Source organism: Elephas maximus, chromosome 19, assembly GCF_024166365.1.
Source record: "Elephas maximus indicus isolate mEleMax1 chromosome 19, mEleMax1 primary haplotype, whole genome shotgun sequence".
In the NCBI taxonomy this organism is placed as follows: domain Eukaryota; kingdom Metazoa; phylum Chordata; class Mammalia; order Proboscidea; family Elephantidae; genus Elephas; species Elephas maximus.
This window is the reverse complement of record NC_064837.1, coordinates 75,558,157-75,571,364: the sequence shown is the minus strand read 5'-3', so window position 1 is coordinate 75,571,364 and position 13,208 is coordinate 75,558,157. Positions and strand designations below refer to the sequence as shown.

At 41.3% G+C, this 13,208-nt stretch overlaps 1 protein-coding gene across 1 annotated transcript in view; it reads right to left on the bottom strand.

The window, feature by feature from the left end:
• BPNT2 (3'(2'), 5'-bisphosphate nucleotidase 2) overlaps positions 1–13,208 on the bottom strand; it is a 35,667-nt gene that overhangs the window by 15,167 nt on the left and 7,292 nt on the right. Inside the window, exons 2-3 of the mRNA XM_049860097.1 lie at positions 5,269–5,431; positions 4,495–4,590 (exon numbers count right to left, since the gene is read on the bottom strand). Of these exons, the coding sequence (XP_049716054.1) occupies positions 4,495–4,590; positions 5,269–5,431 (259 nt within the window). The remainder of the gene's footprint in view (positions 1–4,494; positions 4,591–5,268; positions 5,432–13,208) is intronic.

The following is a 13,208-nucleotide window of genomic DNA, read 5'->3' as shown; positions in this document are numbered from 1 at the left end:
GTTCCCTATTACCAGCTTTCCTGTCTCCTCCTGCCTTCTAGTCCTTGCCCCTGGGCTGGTGTGCCCCTTTAGTCTCATTTTGTATTATGTGCCTGTCTAACCTCTAGATGAAGGGCGAACCTCAGGAATGACTTCATTACTGAGCTTAAAGGGTGTTTGGGGGCTGTACTTTCATGGTTTCTCCAGTCTGTCAGGCCAGTAAATCTGGTCTTTTTCTGTGAGTTAGAATTTTGACATATGTTATACATTAATCTCCAGCTCTGTCTGGGACCCTCTATTGTGATCCCTGTCAGAGCTGTTGGTGGTGGTAGCCGAGTACCATCTAGTTGTGCTGGACTCAGTCTGGTGGAGACTATCATAGCTGTGGTCCATTAGTCCTTTGGACTAATCTTTCCCTTGTGTCTTTGGTTTTCGTCATTCTCCCTTGTTCCAAACATGGTGAGACCAGTGGAGTATCCAAGATGGCTGCTCAAAGGCTTTTAAGACCCCAGACACTATTTACCAAAGTAGAATGTAGAATGTTTTCTTTACAAACTATGTTATGCTAATTGAGCTAGATGTTCCCTGAGACCATGGTCCCCACAGCCCTCGGCCCAGTAATTCGGTCCCTCAGGGAATTTGGATGTGTCTATGGAGCTTCCATGACCTTGCCTTGGACTAGTTGTGCTGTTTGTCCCATATTTCTGATGGGTGTTCATAAGAAGTATGAATCTAGGAAAATTGGAAGTCGTCAAAAATGAAATGGAATGCATAAAGATCGATATCCTAGGCATATATGAGCTGAAATAGACTGGTATTGGTCATTATGAATCAGACAATCTTATGGTCTACTATGCCAGGAATGACAACTTGAAGAGGAATGGCGTCACATTCATCATCCAAAGGACCATTTCGAGATCTATCTTGAAGCACAACACTGTCGGTGGCAGGATAGCATCCATACGTCTACAAGGAAAGCCAGTTAATATGACTATTATTCAAATTTACGCACCAACCACTAATGCCAAAAATGAGGAAACTGAAGATTCTTATCAATTTCTGCAGTCTGAAATTGATCAAACATGCAATCAAGATGCATTGATAATTACTGGTGGACTGGAATGCAAAAGTTGGAAACGAAGAAGAAGGCTTGGTAGTTGGAAAATATGGCCTTGGTGACAGAAATAATGCTGGAGATTGCATGGTATAATTTTCCAAGAACTATGACTTCTTCACTGCAAATACATCTTTTAAACAACATAAACAGTGACTATATATGTGGACCTTACCAGGTGGAATACACAGGCATCAAATCAACTATATCTTTGGGAAGAAATGATGGAGAAGCTCAGTATCATCAGTCAGAATGAGGCCAAGGGCCAACTACAAAACAGACTGTCAATTGCTCACATGCAAGTTCAAGCTGAAGCTGATGAAAATTAAAACAAGTCCAGAGAGCCAAAGTCTGACCCTGAGTATATCCCAGCTGAATTTAGAGACCATTTCAAGAATAGATTTGATGTACTGAACACTCATGACCAAAGGCCAGATGAGTTATGGGATGACATTATGCACATCACACATAAGAAAGCAAAAAGTCATTAGAAAGAAAAGACCAAAATGGATGTCAGAAGAGACTCTGAAAGTTGCTCCTGAACGAAGAGTAGCTTAAACGAACAGAAGAAACGACGAAGTAAAAGAACAGATTTCAGAGGATGGCTCGAGAAGGCAAAATAAACTATTACAATGAAATGTGCAAAGACCTGGTGTTAGAAAACCCAAAGAGAAGAACATACTCACCATTTCTCAAACTGAAAGAACTGAAGAAAAAACTCAAGCCTCGAGTTGCAGTTTTGAAGGATTCCTGTAATTAAGAGCTCAGCTGCTAATCAAAAGGTCAGCAGTTTGAACCCACCAGCTGCTCCTTGGAAACCCCATGGAGGCAGCTCTACCCTGTCTTAGAGGGTTGTTAGGAGTCAGAACTGACTTGATGGCAATGGGTTTGGTTTTGTTTTATGGGCAAAATATTGAATGATGCAGGAGCATCAAAAGAAGATGGAAGGAATACACAAGAGTCATTGTACCAAAAAAGAACTGGTTGATGTTTAACCATTTCAGGAGGTAGCATATGATCAAGAACCGATAGTGCTGAAGGAAGAAGTTCAAGCTACATTGAAGGCACTGGAGAAAACCAAGGCCTCAGAAATTGACAGAATGTCAATTGAGATGTTTCAACAAATGGATGCAGTGCTGGAAGTGCTCACTCATCTATGCAAACCAATTTGGAAGACGGCTACTTGGCCAACCAGCTGGAAGAGCTCCATTTATGTGCCCATTCCAAAGAAATGTGATCCAACAGAATGAGGAAATTATAGAACAATACCATTAATATCATACCAAGTAAAATGTTGCTGAAAATCATTCGAAAGTGGCTGCAGCAATGTATCAACAGGAAACTGCCAGAAATTCAAGCTTGATTCAGAAGAGGAGGTAGAACCAGGGATATCATTGCTGATGTCAGATGGATCCTGGCTGAAAGCAGAGAATACCAGAAAGATGTTTACCTGTGTTTTATCGACTATGCAAAGGCATTTGACTGTGTGGATCATAATAAATTACGGATAACATTGAGAAGAATGAGAATTCTGGAACACTTAACTGTGCTCATGAGGAACCTGTACTTAGATTGAGAGGCAGGCGTTTGAACAGAACAAGACGATACTGCACGGTTTAAAATCAGAAAAGGTGTGTCAGGGTTGTATTCTTTCACCATATTTATTCAATCTGTATGCTGAGCAAATAATCTGAGAAGCTGGACTATAGGAATAATGTGGCATCAGGATTGACAGAAGACTGATTAACAACCTGCGTTATGCAGATGACACATCCCTGCTTGCTGAAAGTGAAGAGGACTTGAAGCACTTACTGATGAAGATCAAAGACTTCATTATGGATTACACTTCAAAGTAAAGAAAACAAAAATCTTCACAACCAATAAAAAACATCATGATAAACGGAGAAAAGACTGAAGTTATCAAGGATTTCATTTCGCTTGGATTCACAATCAACATCCATGGAAGCAGCAGCCAAGAAATCAAACGATGTATTGCATTGGGCAAATCTGCTGCAAAAGATCTCTTTAAAATGTTGAAAAACAAAGATGTCGCCTTGAGGACTAAGGGGCAACTGACCCAAGCCATGGTGTTTTCAATCGTCTCATATGCATAGGAAAGCTGAATAACGGATAAGGAAGACAAAAAAAGAATTTATGCCTTTGAATTATGGTATTGGCGAAGAATACTGAATACACCATGCAATGCCAGAAGAACGAACAAATCTGTCTGGGAAGAAGCACAGCCAGAGTGCTCCTTAGAAGCGAGGATGGCAAGACCTCACATCATGGACTTCGGACATGTTATCAGGAGGGATCAAGTCCCTCGAGAAAGACGTCATGCTAGGTAAAGTAGAGGGTCATCGAAAAAGAGGAGGATCCTCAACAAGACACACTGGTAAAGAAGCTGCAGTGATAGGCTCAAACACAGCAATGATTCTGAGGAAAGCACAAGACCAGGCAGTGTTTCATTCTGTTTTACACAGGGCTGACATGAATTGGAACCAACTCAACAGCACTCAACAACAAACCAATGAAAAGTATGATAGTTCTCTGAAAACTGTCAGCAATACGGCTATTATCATTGTTTGCTTCCCCCCCTCCGCCATCACAACTCATGGTGTCATTGTGGACTCACGGCCACAGTCCACACCATCATGCCACCCAGAGACCATGGCTAACCCTCCCATCCAGTTGCAGTGTAATCGCTGTGGTGCTGCCAAAATGCAGTCCCTGTACTGGCAAGGAAGGCTATGGGCAAGGTCACTCCTGAGCTAAATGGGAAGCTCTTCGGCATGGCCTTCCCTACTCCACTCCCAGCATGACTATCATGGATCTGATCTGTTATCAACAAGTTGGGGAAGCAAGGACCCTTAGGAGCTCTGAAGAACATCCTGGGCTACAAAGGAACAAGCTTGACTCTTGAGAATTCCAGTGACACCAACTCTTCCACTTTTAATGCTGATGTTGGCAATGCCCTCGACCACCACAATGTCTGATATGACAGCTGATTTGTCTAGGGCAATTGCATGGTGGACCTCAGGATCCACACAGAATACAAGGTATAACAGCCTTAAACCTCAACCCCAGCAACAGCATGAGAGAAAAGGAGACGACCTTGGCTGTTGCACAGTCTGTACCCACATGTATCCCCCACCACAATGAGAGGCTCTCATCTTCAACACAGTTTCTATTCCCTAAAGAAAGTTTTGAAAGCCCTGCTTTGTCATCTATCATCAGGACCAATATTAAAACCCTCACTGTATCCAGGCAATAGGTGAGGTCAGGTAGCGGTCTGACTTTAACAATTACTTAGTTACAGTTGAGATTCCCACATGATGCTAAGCACTATAGACAAATGGTTCAATAACTTTAACTTTTCTAAGTTCTAGGATATTTCATACCTGTATACTCAGAAAATGGCTTATGTATCACTCCTAGCACAGGTTTGCCATTTACAGCCACACACACCATAGTAGTGACATACTGTCGAAGATCCTCTGAGAACAAAAACAAAAATATCACACAACTGTCAGAGTAACAAACTACAAATTCAGGTTACAATGGTACACTTTGTTTTATCAAAACTTATTTAGATGAAATTTAGCCAAGAGTCCCCTCAAGCACTGATGAGAGTCCACTGATGAGAGCCAGCTTAAGACAAGCAGTGAGGACAGTAATTTGGTTTTGCTACTCACTTGCTTTCTGGGTACCTAGGAATTGACTATTTTGAATTCCAAGGTCAAATGCATATGCAATAAAATCTAAACTCTTAACATCGCAAGTAAATACCGTATTCTGGCTAAATAAATTTCCTGAGTAAATGGGTGTTCAATGGAAACCACCTTAAGGTTATTGTTGAAAACTTCCCTTCCCTGAAGAAACAATCGGCGACAGAGGGAGCCACTGTCACTGAAAGGAGTGGGCTATAATACAGTGGATTGGGGGTGTAGAGGAGGCTGATAATCATTGATCCAGTCCGATGTCTCATATCCCGGTGCATTAATTCAGCTGTCTTAAAATCTAATTGGAAAAGTTGTTTCGGATTTGCAAAATATCTACCTTCATGTATATGCCACCTGCATGGGGTGGGGCGGGGGCGGGGGCGGGCAGGAGAGGAGTCTAGTTTTCCAAAATTCAATGGCAATCTAAAGTTTGAGATCAGTGCTTTAAATTACCTGTATACTCCTGTGTGGCATCAAGTGGGTCAATCCAGACGGTAACGCTTTCTGCTGGAACCTCTTTAGGAGTAGTTATTTCCCTCAGGATATCCTCAGGAATATTATGATCCCATAAGATAACCTCCTGATCAGCTGCATCCACATGTTCCTCAGTATTTATCTGCATCAGAAACGGAGTTAGAAAATTAAAAAATAAGGAAGAAATTACCACCTGAGAAAACACAAAAGAAATATCTCAGATAAAATCACAAATTGTAAAGAGGCAAATCCTTATTTTTTGTTTGAGGCATTGTTTTTGCAAAATGAAGCTATATTACAAAAGAAACTTCAGCAACATCTTGTCTTCAAATACTGCTCAATCTAATACTCACTTGTTGGCTAAACAAGACAAAACCACCAAACCCACTGCCGTCACGTTGATTCTGACTCACAGCGACCTTATAGGACAGAGTAGAAACCGCCCCATAGGATTTCCAAGTAGCAGCTGGCGGATTCGAACTGCTGACCTTTTGGTTAGCAGCCAAGCTCTTAACTGCCAAACAAGACAGAGAATCCAAAATACAGAGTAACTAAGTATCAATGAAATAAGCTATTTTATTCAAATGCCACCTCATCAAAAGACCTCCTCTATCCGTTCATAATATATAGACAGAAGAGAAATGTCCCCAAAATGTGGATTTCTGCTAGAGACTAACACTCTTCACAGGACAGCCTTTGGAGTCCTGTGCTTTCTGACATGCTCCCTTGTCCAGGTAGGTCACCATGTTGATACAGCATGTGACATCATGGCCAGACCTCTAGCGCCACAGTAATTACAGCACTGACAATACATGAGTAAAAAGTCACTTAGTGACTTCATGTACAATGGAACAAAACGCTATTTGGTCCTGTACCATCCCCATGGTTGGCTGTGGATGGGACTGTTGTGAGCCACAGAGTTTTCACTGGCTGATTTTTGGAAGCAGATCGCCAGGTCCTTCTTCCTAAAAAAAGCCACTAACAACAAAAATTTCACAACTATCAGAAGTCTCTGGAAGGTACCCTGAAACATGGTAAATTATTATAGAAGAGGTTGAAAATATTCCAGAATCTAACATCAAACTACTTAAATCATAAAATAGTTGATTTTATGTTTAATACCTAATTCATTCACTCATTAATTCCTTTATTAATTCAGCAAATGTTTATTTATTGCCCACTATGTATTTTATATGCCAGGCACAGTTCTAGGACCTAAAGACACAATAGTGATCAACTTGAGACAAAAATGTGTCTTTATGGAGCTTGGATTCTAGTGAAGGAGACAAATAACAAACAAGATAAATAAGGAGAATGTATAATACGCTGGATATTGGCAAATAATGAGAAAAATAAAGCAGGGAAGGACAGAAAGTGTGCTGCTGGAGAGGAAAGGTTATTCTTCAAGATATGGGAGCTATGACTTCCCATAATAGCCAAAAGTTGGAAACAGCCCAAATATCCATCAACTTATAAATGGAAAAACAAAATGTGGCAAATATCCACACAGTGGACTGTCATTCAGCCATAAATAGGAATGAGATACTGATTCATGCTATAATATGAATGAATTTCAAAAACATGCTAAGTTAAAAAAGCGAACACAAGAAACCACATATTATGATTCCATTTATATAACGTGTCCAGAATAGGCAATTTATGGACAGATAATAGATTAGCGGCTCACCTGGGACAGGAGTGAGAACAGTGATTGAAAGTAAATGGGGCACAGGGATATTATTAGGGTGTCTAAAATGTTCTAAAACCGATTATAGTAATGGTTTCACAACTTAGCAAATTTAATAAAAATTACTGAAGTGTACACTTGAAATGGGAAAATCATATCGTATGTAAAACATGCGGCTATAAAGTTGTTTAAAAAAGCAAAAAAAAAAAAAAATTAGGGCAACTAGGGAAGGCCTCACTGGAAAGGTGATATTTGAATAAAGACCAAAGGAAGTGAGGAAGAGAGCCAGGCAAGAATCTGGGGGAGGCACACTCCAGCCTAGTGACCAGCAAATGTAAGGACCCTGAGGTTGGCATGTGCCTTGTATGGTCAGAGAACCCAAGGAGGCTAGCATGGCTAATTCAGAGTGAACCAAGAAGAAAGGAGCTGGAGATGAGGGCAGAGAGTAATGGCAGTAATGGCCAGATGAAGAAGGGCATTGCAGGCTGTAACAGAGTCATAACCTCTGTTAACATTGTGCAGAAGGCCCTAGCCATTACTGTAAGCTAAAGGGGATGGGTGGGCGCTAGGGGAGGTATAAGGATTAGAAAGGAAGCTACAAAACCATAACATGTAGTTGATGACTGAGTACTGAGTCAGTCGAAAAGCTCTTGCAGGTAAGTTAAAGAATTAACATGAAAATATAGCAAATTGTTAGATATAAGATCAATGTATATCAACAACAACATTTCTATATACGAGCAAGAAATATTTAAAACATACTTAAAAAAAAAAAGAGAGAGAGAGAGAAACCATTTAAACTAACATCTGAAATAATGTACCTGGAAATAAATCTAGGAAAGATGTGCACCATTATGGAAAAAATTAAACTTTACTGAGACACATTAAAGGAAACCTATATTGAGCAAGATCCCATTTTTTTTTTATATTGAGCAAGATCCCATTTTAATGGACAGATTTAAAAAATGGTAGAGATGTTGCTATGGATTCAATTGTGTCCTCTCAAAATACGTATTGAAATCCTAACCCTTGTAACCTGTGCCTGTAATCCTGTTGGAAATAAGGGTTTTTCTTTTATGTTAATGAGGTCACACCCTTGTAGGGTAGGTCCTAAACCTAATCACTTCTAAGTTATAAAAAGCAGATTAGACAGAGGCATGCAGAGGGAAGACAGACTCTAGGAATGGCCAAGGAACTATTGACAAGTAAGGAACTACTTGAGCCACATCCTGAATTCGAACTTCTAACCTCCTGAACTGTGAGAAAATAAATTCCCCTTCTTTAAAGGCACCCCATCCACTTGTGGAAACCCTGGTGGCACAGTGTTTAAGAGCTATGGCTGCTAACCAAAAGGTCAGCGTTTGAATCCACCAGGCACTTCCTGAAACCCTATGGGGCAGTTCTTCACTGTCCTACAGGGTCGCTGTAAGTCAGAATCGACTCGACAGCAATGGGTTGGTTGGTTGGTTGCTTACCCACCTGTAATATTTTTTGTTACGACAGCACTAGATAACTAAGACAGATGTCAATTCGCTCGTCAATCAAGTATAGACTTTATGTATCTCCAATCAAACTCCCTACAGGTTTTTTCCTCCTCCTTGGAAAATGGACAAGCCATTTTTCAAATTTATATGGAAAAGCAAAAAGCCAGGAAGAGCTACAACATTTGGGGGAGAGAGGAAAAAAAAGAACATTGTGTTGGGGTGGCTTTCCCTATCAGATATCAAGGCTTATCCTAACGCCAGGATGATTAAGGCAGTGTGGTACTGGGGAAACATTTTCACCTATGCTCTTAACGGCAATGTGAGGATACTTTAGGTGAAAGAACGTAGTAGTAAACATCAAAAAATCAAAACCGTTATCATCGAGTCAATTCTGACTTACGGAATAAAAGAAATAAACAAAACTTTGACTCCGTAGTTCATGGGTCTTGACCTCTGCAGTTTACAAAAACAGCAGTGCCAAATCTAACTGGCAACTACTAAGCCTTTTGTCTCGAGTTCAAGTCAGTGCTGCATATACTCTTAACTGAGTATAAGCTAACAAAATCACAGAATTGTATTTGAAAAGATCTTCCCCGAGTCAGGTTACGCAGAAACACACGGAGCAGGAGAACAAGAACATTAGCACCATTACCCAATCCACTCTTAGGTGCGACTATTATTTGCAATCTTGCCACTACCATTCAAAAAACTGCCAAACCACTGAGGGCTGTGGGGACCACGGTCTCGAGGAACACCTACCTTAATTGGCATAACATAGTTTATAAAGAAAATGTTCTCCATTCTACTTTGGTGAGTAGCTTCTGGGGTCTTAAAAGCCTTTAAGCAGCCATCTAGGATACTCCACTGTTCTCACCCCTTCGAGAGCAAGGAAGAATGAAGAAAACTAAAGATACAAGGGAAAGATTAGTCCAAAGGACTAATGGACCGCATCTACCACGGCCTCCACTAGACTTAGTATAGTACAGCTAGATGGTGCCTGGCTACCACAAATGACCGCTCTGACAGGGATCAAAATAGAGGGTCCCAGACAGAGCTGGAGAAAATGTAGAAAATTCTAATTCACAAAAAAAGACCAGACATGCTGGCTTGACAGACACCGGAGAAACCTCAAGAGAATAGCCCCCGGACACACTTCTAGTTCAGTAATGAAGCCACTCCTGAGGCTCACCCTTCAGCCAAAGATTAGACAGGCCCATAAAATAAAATGAGACTAAGAGGCACACTAGCCCAGGGGCAAGGACTAGAAGGCAGGAGGGGACAGGAAAGCTGGTAATAGGGAACCCAGGGTCGAGAAGATAAAGTGTTGACATGTCCTGGGGTTGTTAACCAATATCATAAAACCATATGTTTACTAACTGTTTAATGAGAAATTAGTTTCTTCTGTAAACCTTCATCCAAAGTACAATAAAAATAAATAAACCCAAATAAATAAAGCACAATTAAAAAAAAAATAAAGCTGTTCTGAACCAGAAAAGAAAAAAAAAAAAGTGGCCCACTATGCACTCACAAAAAACTGCCAAGCCAGGGGCCATCAAGTCAGTTTTGACTCATGGCAACCCCATGTGTGTCAGCAGAACTGTACTGCAATCAGTTTTCAGTGGCTGGTTTTCTTGGCACCAAATCACCAGGCCCTTCTTCCAAGGCAGCTCTGGGTGGGCTCACATCACCAGCCTTTAGGTTAGCAACCAAGTGCGTTAATAACCACTGCACCACCCAGAGACTTCCCACCACTATAGCACACTTATGCCTTTAATAAATTCACTATCCACCACTGCCAACAGCCTTCAGACAATTATCGCACACTTATGCCTTTAATAAATTCACTCTCCACCACTGCCAACAGCCTTCAGACAATTGCTATGGTCAAAAGCAGGGTGTCTTCCTCAATTCTTTTCCACATTCCACATTCAGTCGGTATGTCCTGGAAATTCTATCCCCCAATTCTAAATATGTGGCTTCATGTCTACTAAGAAAATCGCAGTTAAGCCACCCCTATCTCTCACTTGATTCCTGCAATAGCCTTCAATTGCTCTTGCCCCAATACTGCATGCATTCATTCAGCAAGTATTTAATGACTACAGACTCTGAACTGTTTTAGACATTGAGATATAATAAGGAACAAAACAAATAAAAATAATGCCTTTACAGACCTATCTTCTCAACCCAGCAGCCTACCATCTTCCTAAATCCAGACTTCTTATCATCATCTACAAGGTTAAGTCCTACATGATCTGTTCCCAGCAACCATTATCTAACAACTTCTATTTTCACCCCTATTCACTGTACTCTGGGCTTACTTCTGGTCCTTCAAATAGACCAAGTACGACTTGGCCTCAGGGCCTTCATACTTGCTGTACTCTTCTGTTAAACACGTTCGATGGCCTGCTTCGTGCCATCCAGGTCTCAGCTCAAATGATATTGCCTCAGTGTGACCTTCTCGGACTACCATGTCTGAAGCAGCATCTGGAGTCACTCTTCCCAAATGACCTTATTTTTTATTCCTCGAAGCCCTGATCACTATCTGATATCATCTTTATGTTCACATGTTTGCTTTCTATCTTGACCCACTAGAACCTAAGTTCCATGAGTGCAAAGATAGAGTGTTCTTTATTACTGCAGCCTCATCCCCACTGCCAAAATCAGTGCCTGGCACAAAGCAGGTGCTCGATAAACACTTCTTCATTGACAAGGTTCTTCTTAACCACTGTGGTTCCTCATTTCTTCCTCATAACCCTCTTCCACTCAATCTACTCTTCCTCTCCCATCTCTGCCACAGACCACAACAGGGAACTAATGCAGAAGAAATTACCCTCACACTCATTAAAAAAACCATACATACACAGGACAGTCCCAGCCAAGCCTCTGCCCTGGCCACCCGCTCACTCCCAAAGAAGCCCACTGGCGGCAAGAATGAAAAATGCAGCTTTAGAGAACCTATGATTTCAGCAGGATGAGAATAAAAAGCTTCTAGAAATCAGAAAACAGTAAGTTAATTTTAGGCTACACCCAGACATAATAGCCCATCTCACAGTTTCTGCCCATACCTGACAACTATCTAAGTATAGCCAAGTCCAGATTTACTTAGGTTAACTTGCCTCCTAAGGTTCCTAGGTGGCAGAGACAGTTTACACTCACCTGCTAGCCTAAAGGCTGGCGATTCAAAAGTGCCCGTTGGCACAATGAAAGAAAAGACCAGGCAATCTGCTTCCATTAAGAAAGATTACAGCCAAGACTGGCCCGACAGAGACTGGAGAAACCCTGAGAGTATGGCCCCCAGACACCCTTTCAGCTCCATAATGAGGTCACTCCTGAGGCTCACCCTTCAGCCAAAGATCGAACAGGCCCATGGAATGAAACAAGACTAAAGGGGCACATCAGCCCTGGGACAGGGACTGGAAGGCAGGAGGGAAGAGGAAAGCTGCTAACAGGGAACCCAGGGTTGAGAAGGGACAGTGCTGACATGTCGTGGGGTTAACCAATGTCATGGAACAATGTGTGTACTGTCTGATGAGAAACTAGCTTGTTCTGTAACCCTTCGTCTAAAGTACAATAAAAAGATTACCGCCAAGAAAACCCTATGGGGCACACTTCTACCCTACAACACATGGGGCTGTCACAAGCTGGGATTAATTCGACAGCAAGTGACAACAATAATAACCTCTTTCCAGTGTAGGCATTTCTAATGCTCACAATATCAGGCCCTGCCCCCTCCCTGGCATGCCAAAGACTGTACTTTCCGTCCCCCTTGCAATCAGAGGCACATGACTGGTTCCAGCCAAAGAAATGTGGACAAAAACATTAATATGCAACAGGTTCGGGCTGAGGCAGTGAGAAGGAAGCTCTGCACAATCTCTAATCTCTTCCTCTGCCATGTTGAGATGGCAGAAACACAAATCAACAGCTTGAGTCACTGAGTCACCGCATGGTGGACAACTGCCTTGGAAAGTGTTGGGCTTCTGAGATCAGTGAGTTGTTACCACAGCATTGCCCACTGAGTCTTTCCCGATATGCTTGCTCTTTTATATCGAAGTACTTCCAAGCCCATAAAGAACCAAAAGAAATTTACGTATCTCTGTGAATCAATTTTGTTTCTGTTCCTCTAAACTTCAACACTGGATCAGCAATTTGAGAGGGAAAAAAAGTTATAAGTGGGTGGCATGCAGGAGAAATTGAAGAAATAATTTAGGACACAAAGAATGGTTAGATGGAGATGTGAAGGGGAAGCACAATTTAAAGGATGCAGCGTTAGATATAAGAATAGGATGCAGAATAAAAATTGTTTGAGAGCAGAAAATATTTAATCTATATGCTAGATAACACCTAATTCAGTCCAGCCATGTTAGTGGCCAGTAATCAAATACTTACTGAATACACAGTTCTTAAGATAATTTGTTTATAAATTTTATCTAATTGTATGCACACAATACATGTCCATAAACACACAAAAATACATACATACACACACGTATTTAGGCTGGGTCTGTTTCTTAGGCTCCAGAAAGGAGAAGAGTAATTATTCTTCATCAGTATCGTCAAAGCTCAAGAGCCCAAAACACAGTATGACAGTTCAGTTACTTTGGGGTCAAAAGGGCTTTGGTTAGTTTTACGTGTTAACTTGCCAAGGCTATGGTGCCCAGCAATTTAAATAATCAAACACTAATCCAAGTGTTGTTGTGAAGGTATTTTGCAGATGTGGTTAACTTCTACAGTCAGGTGACTTTAAGTAA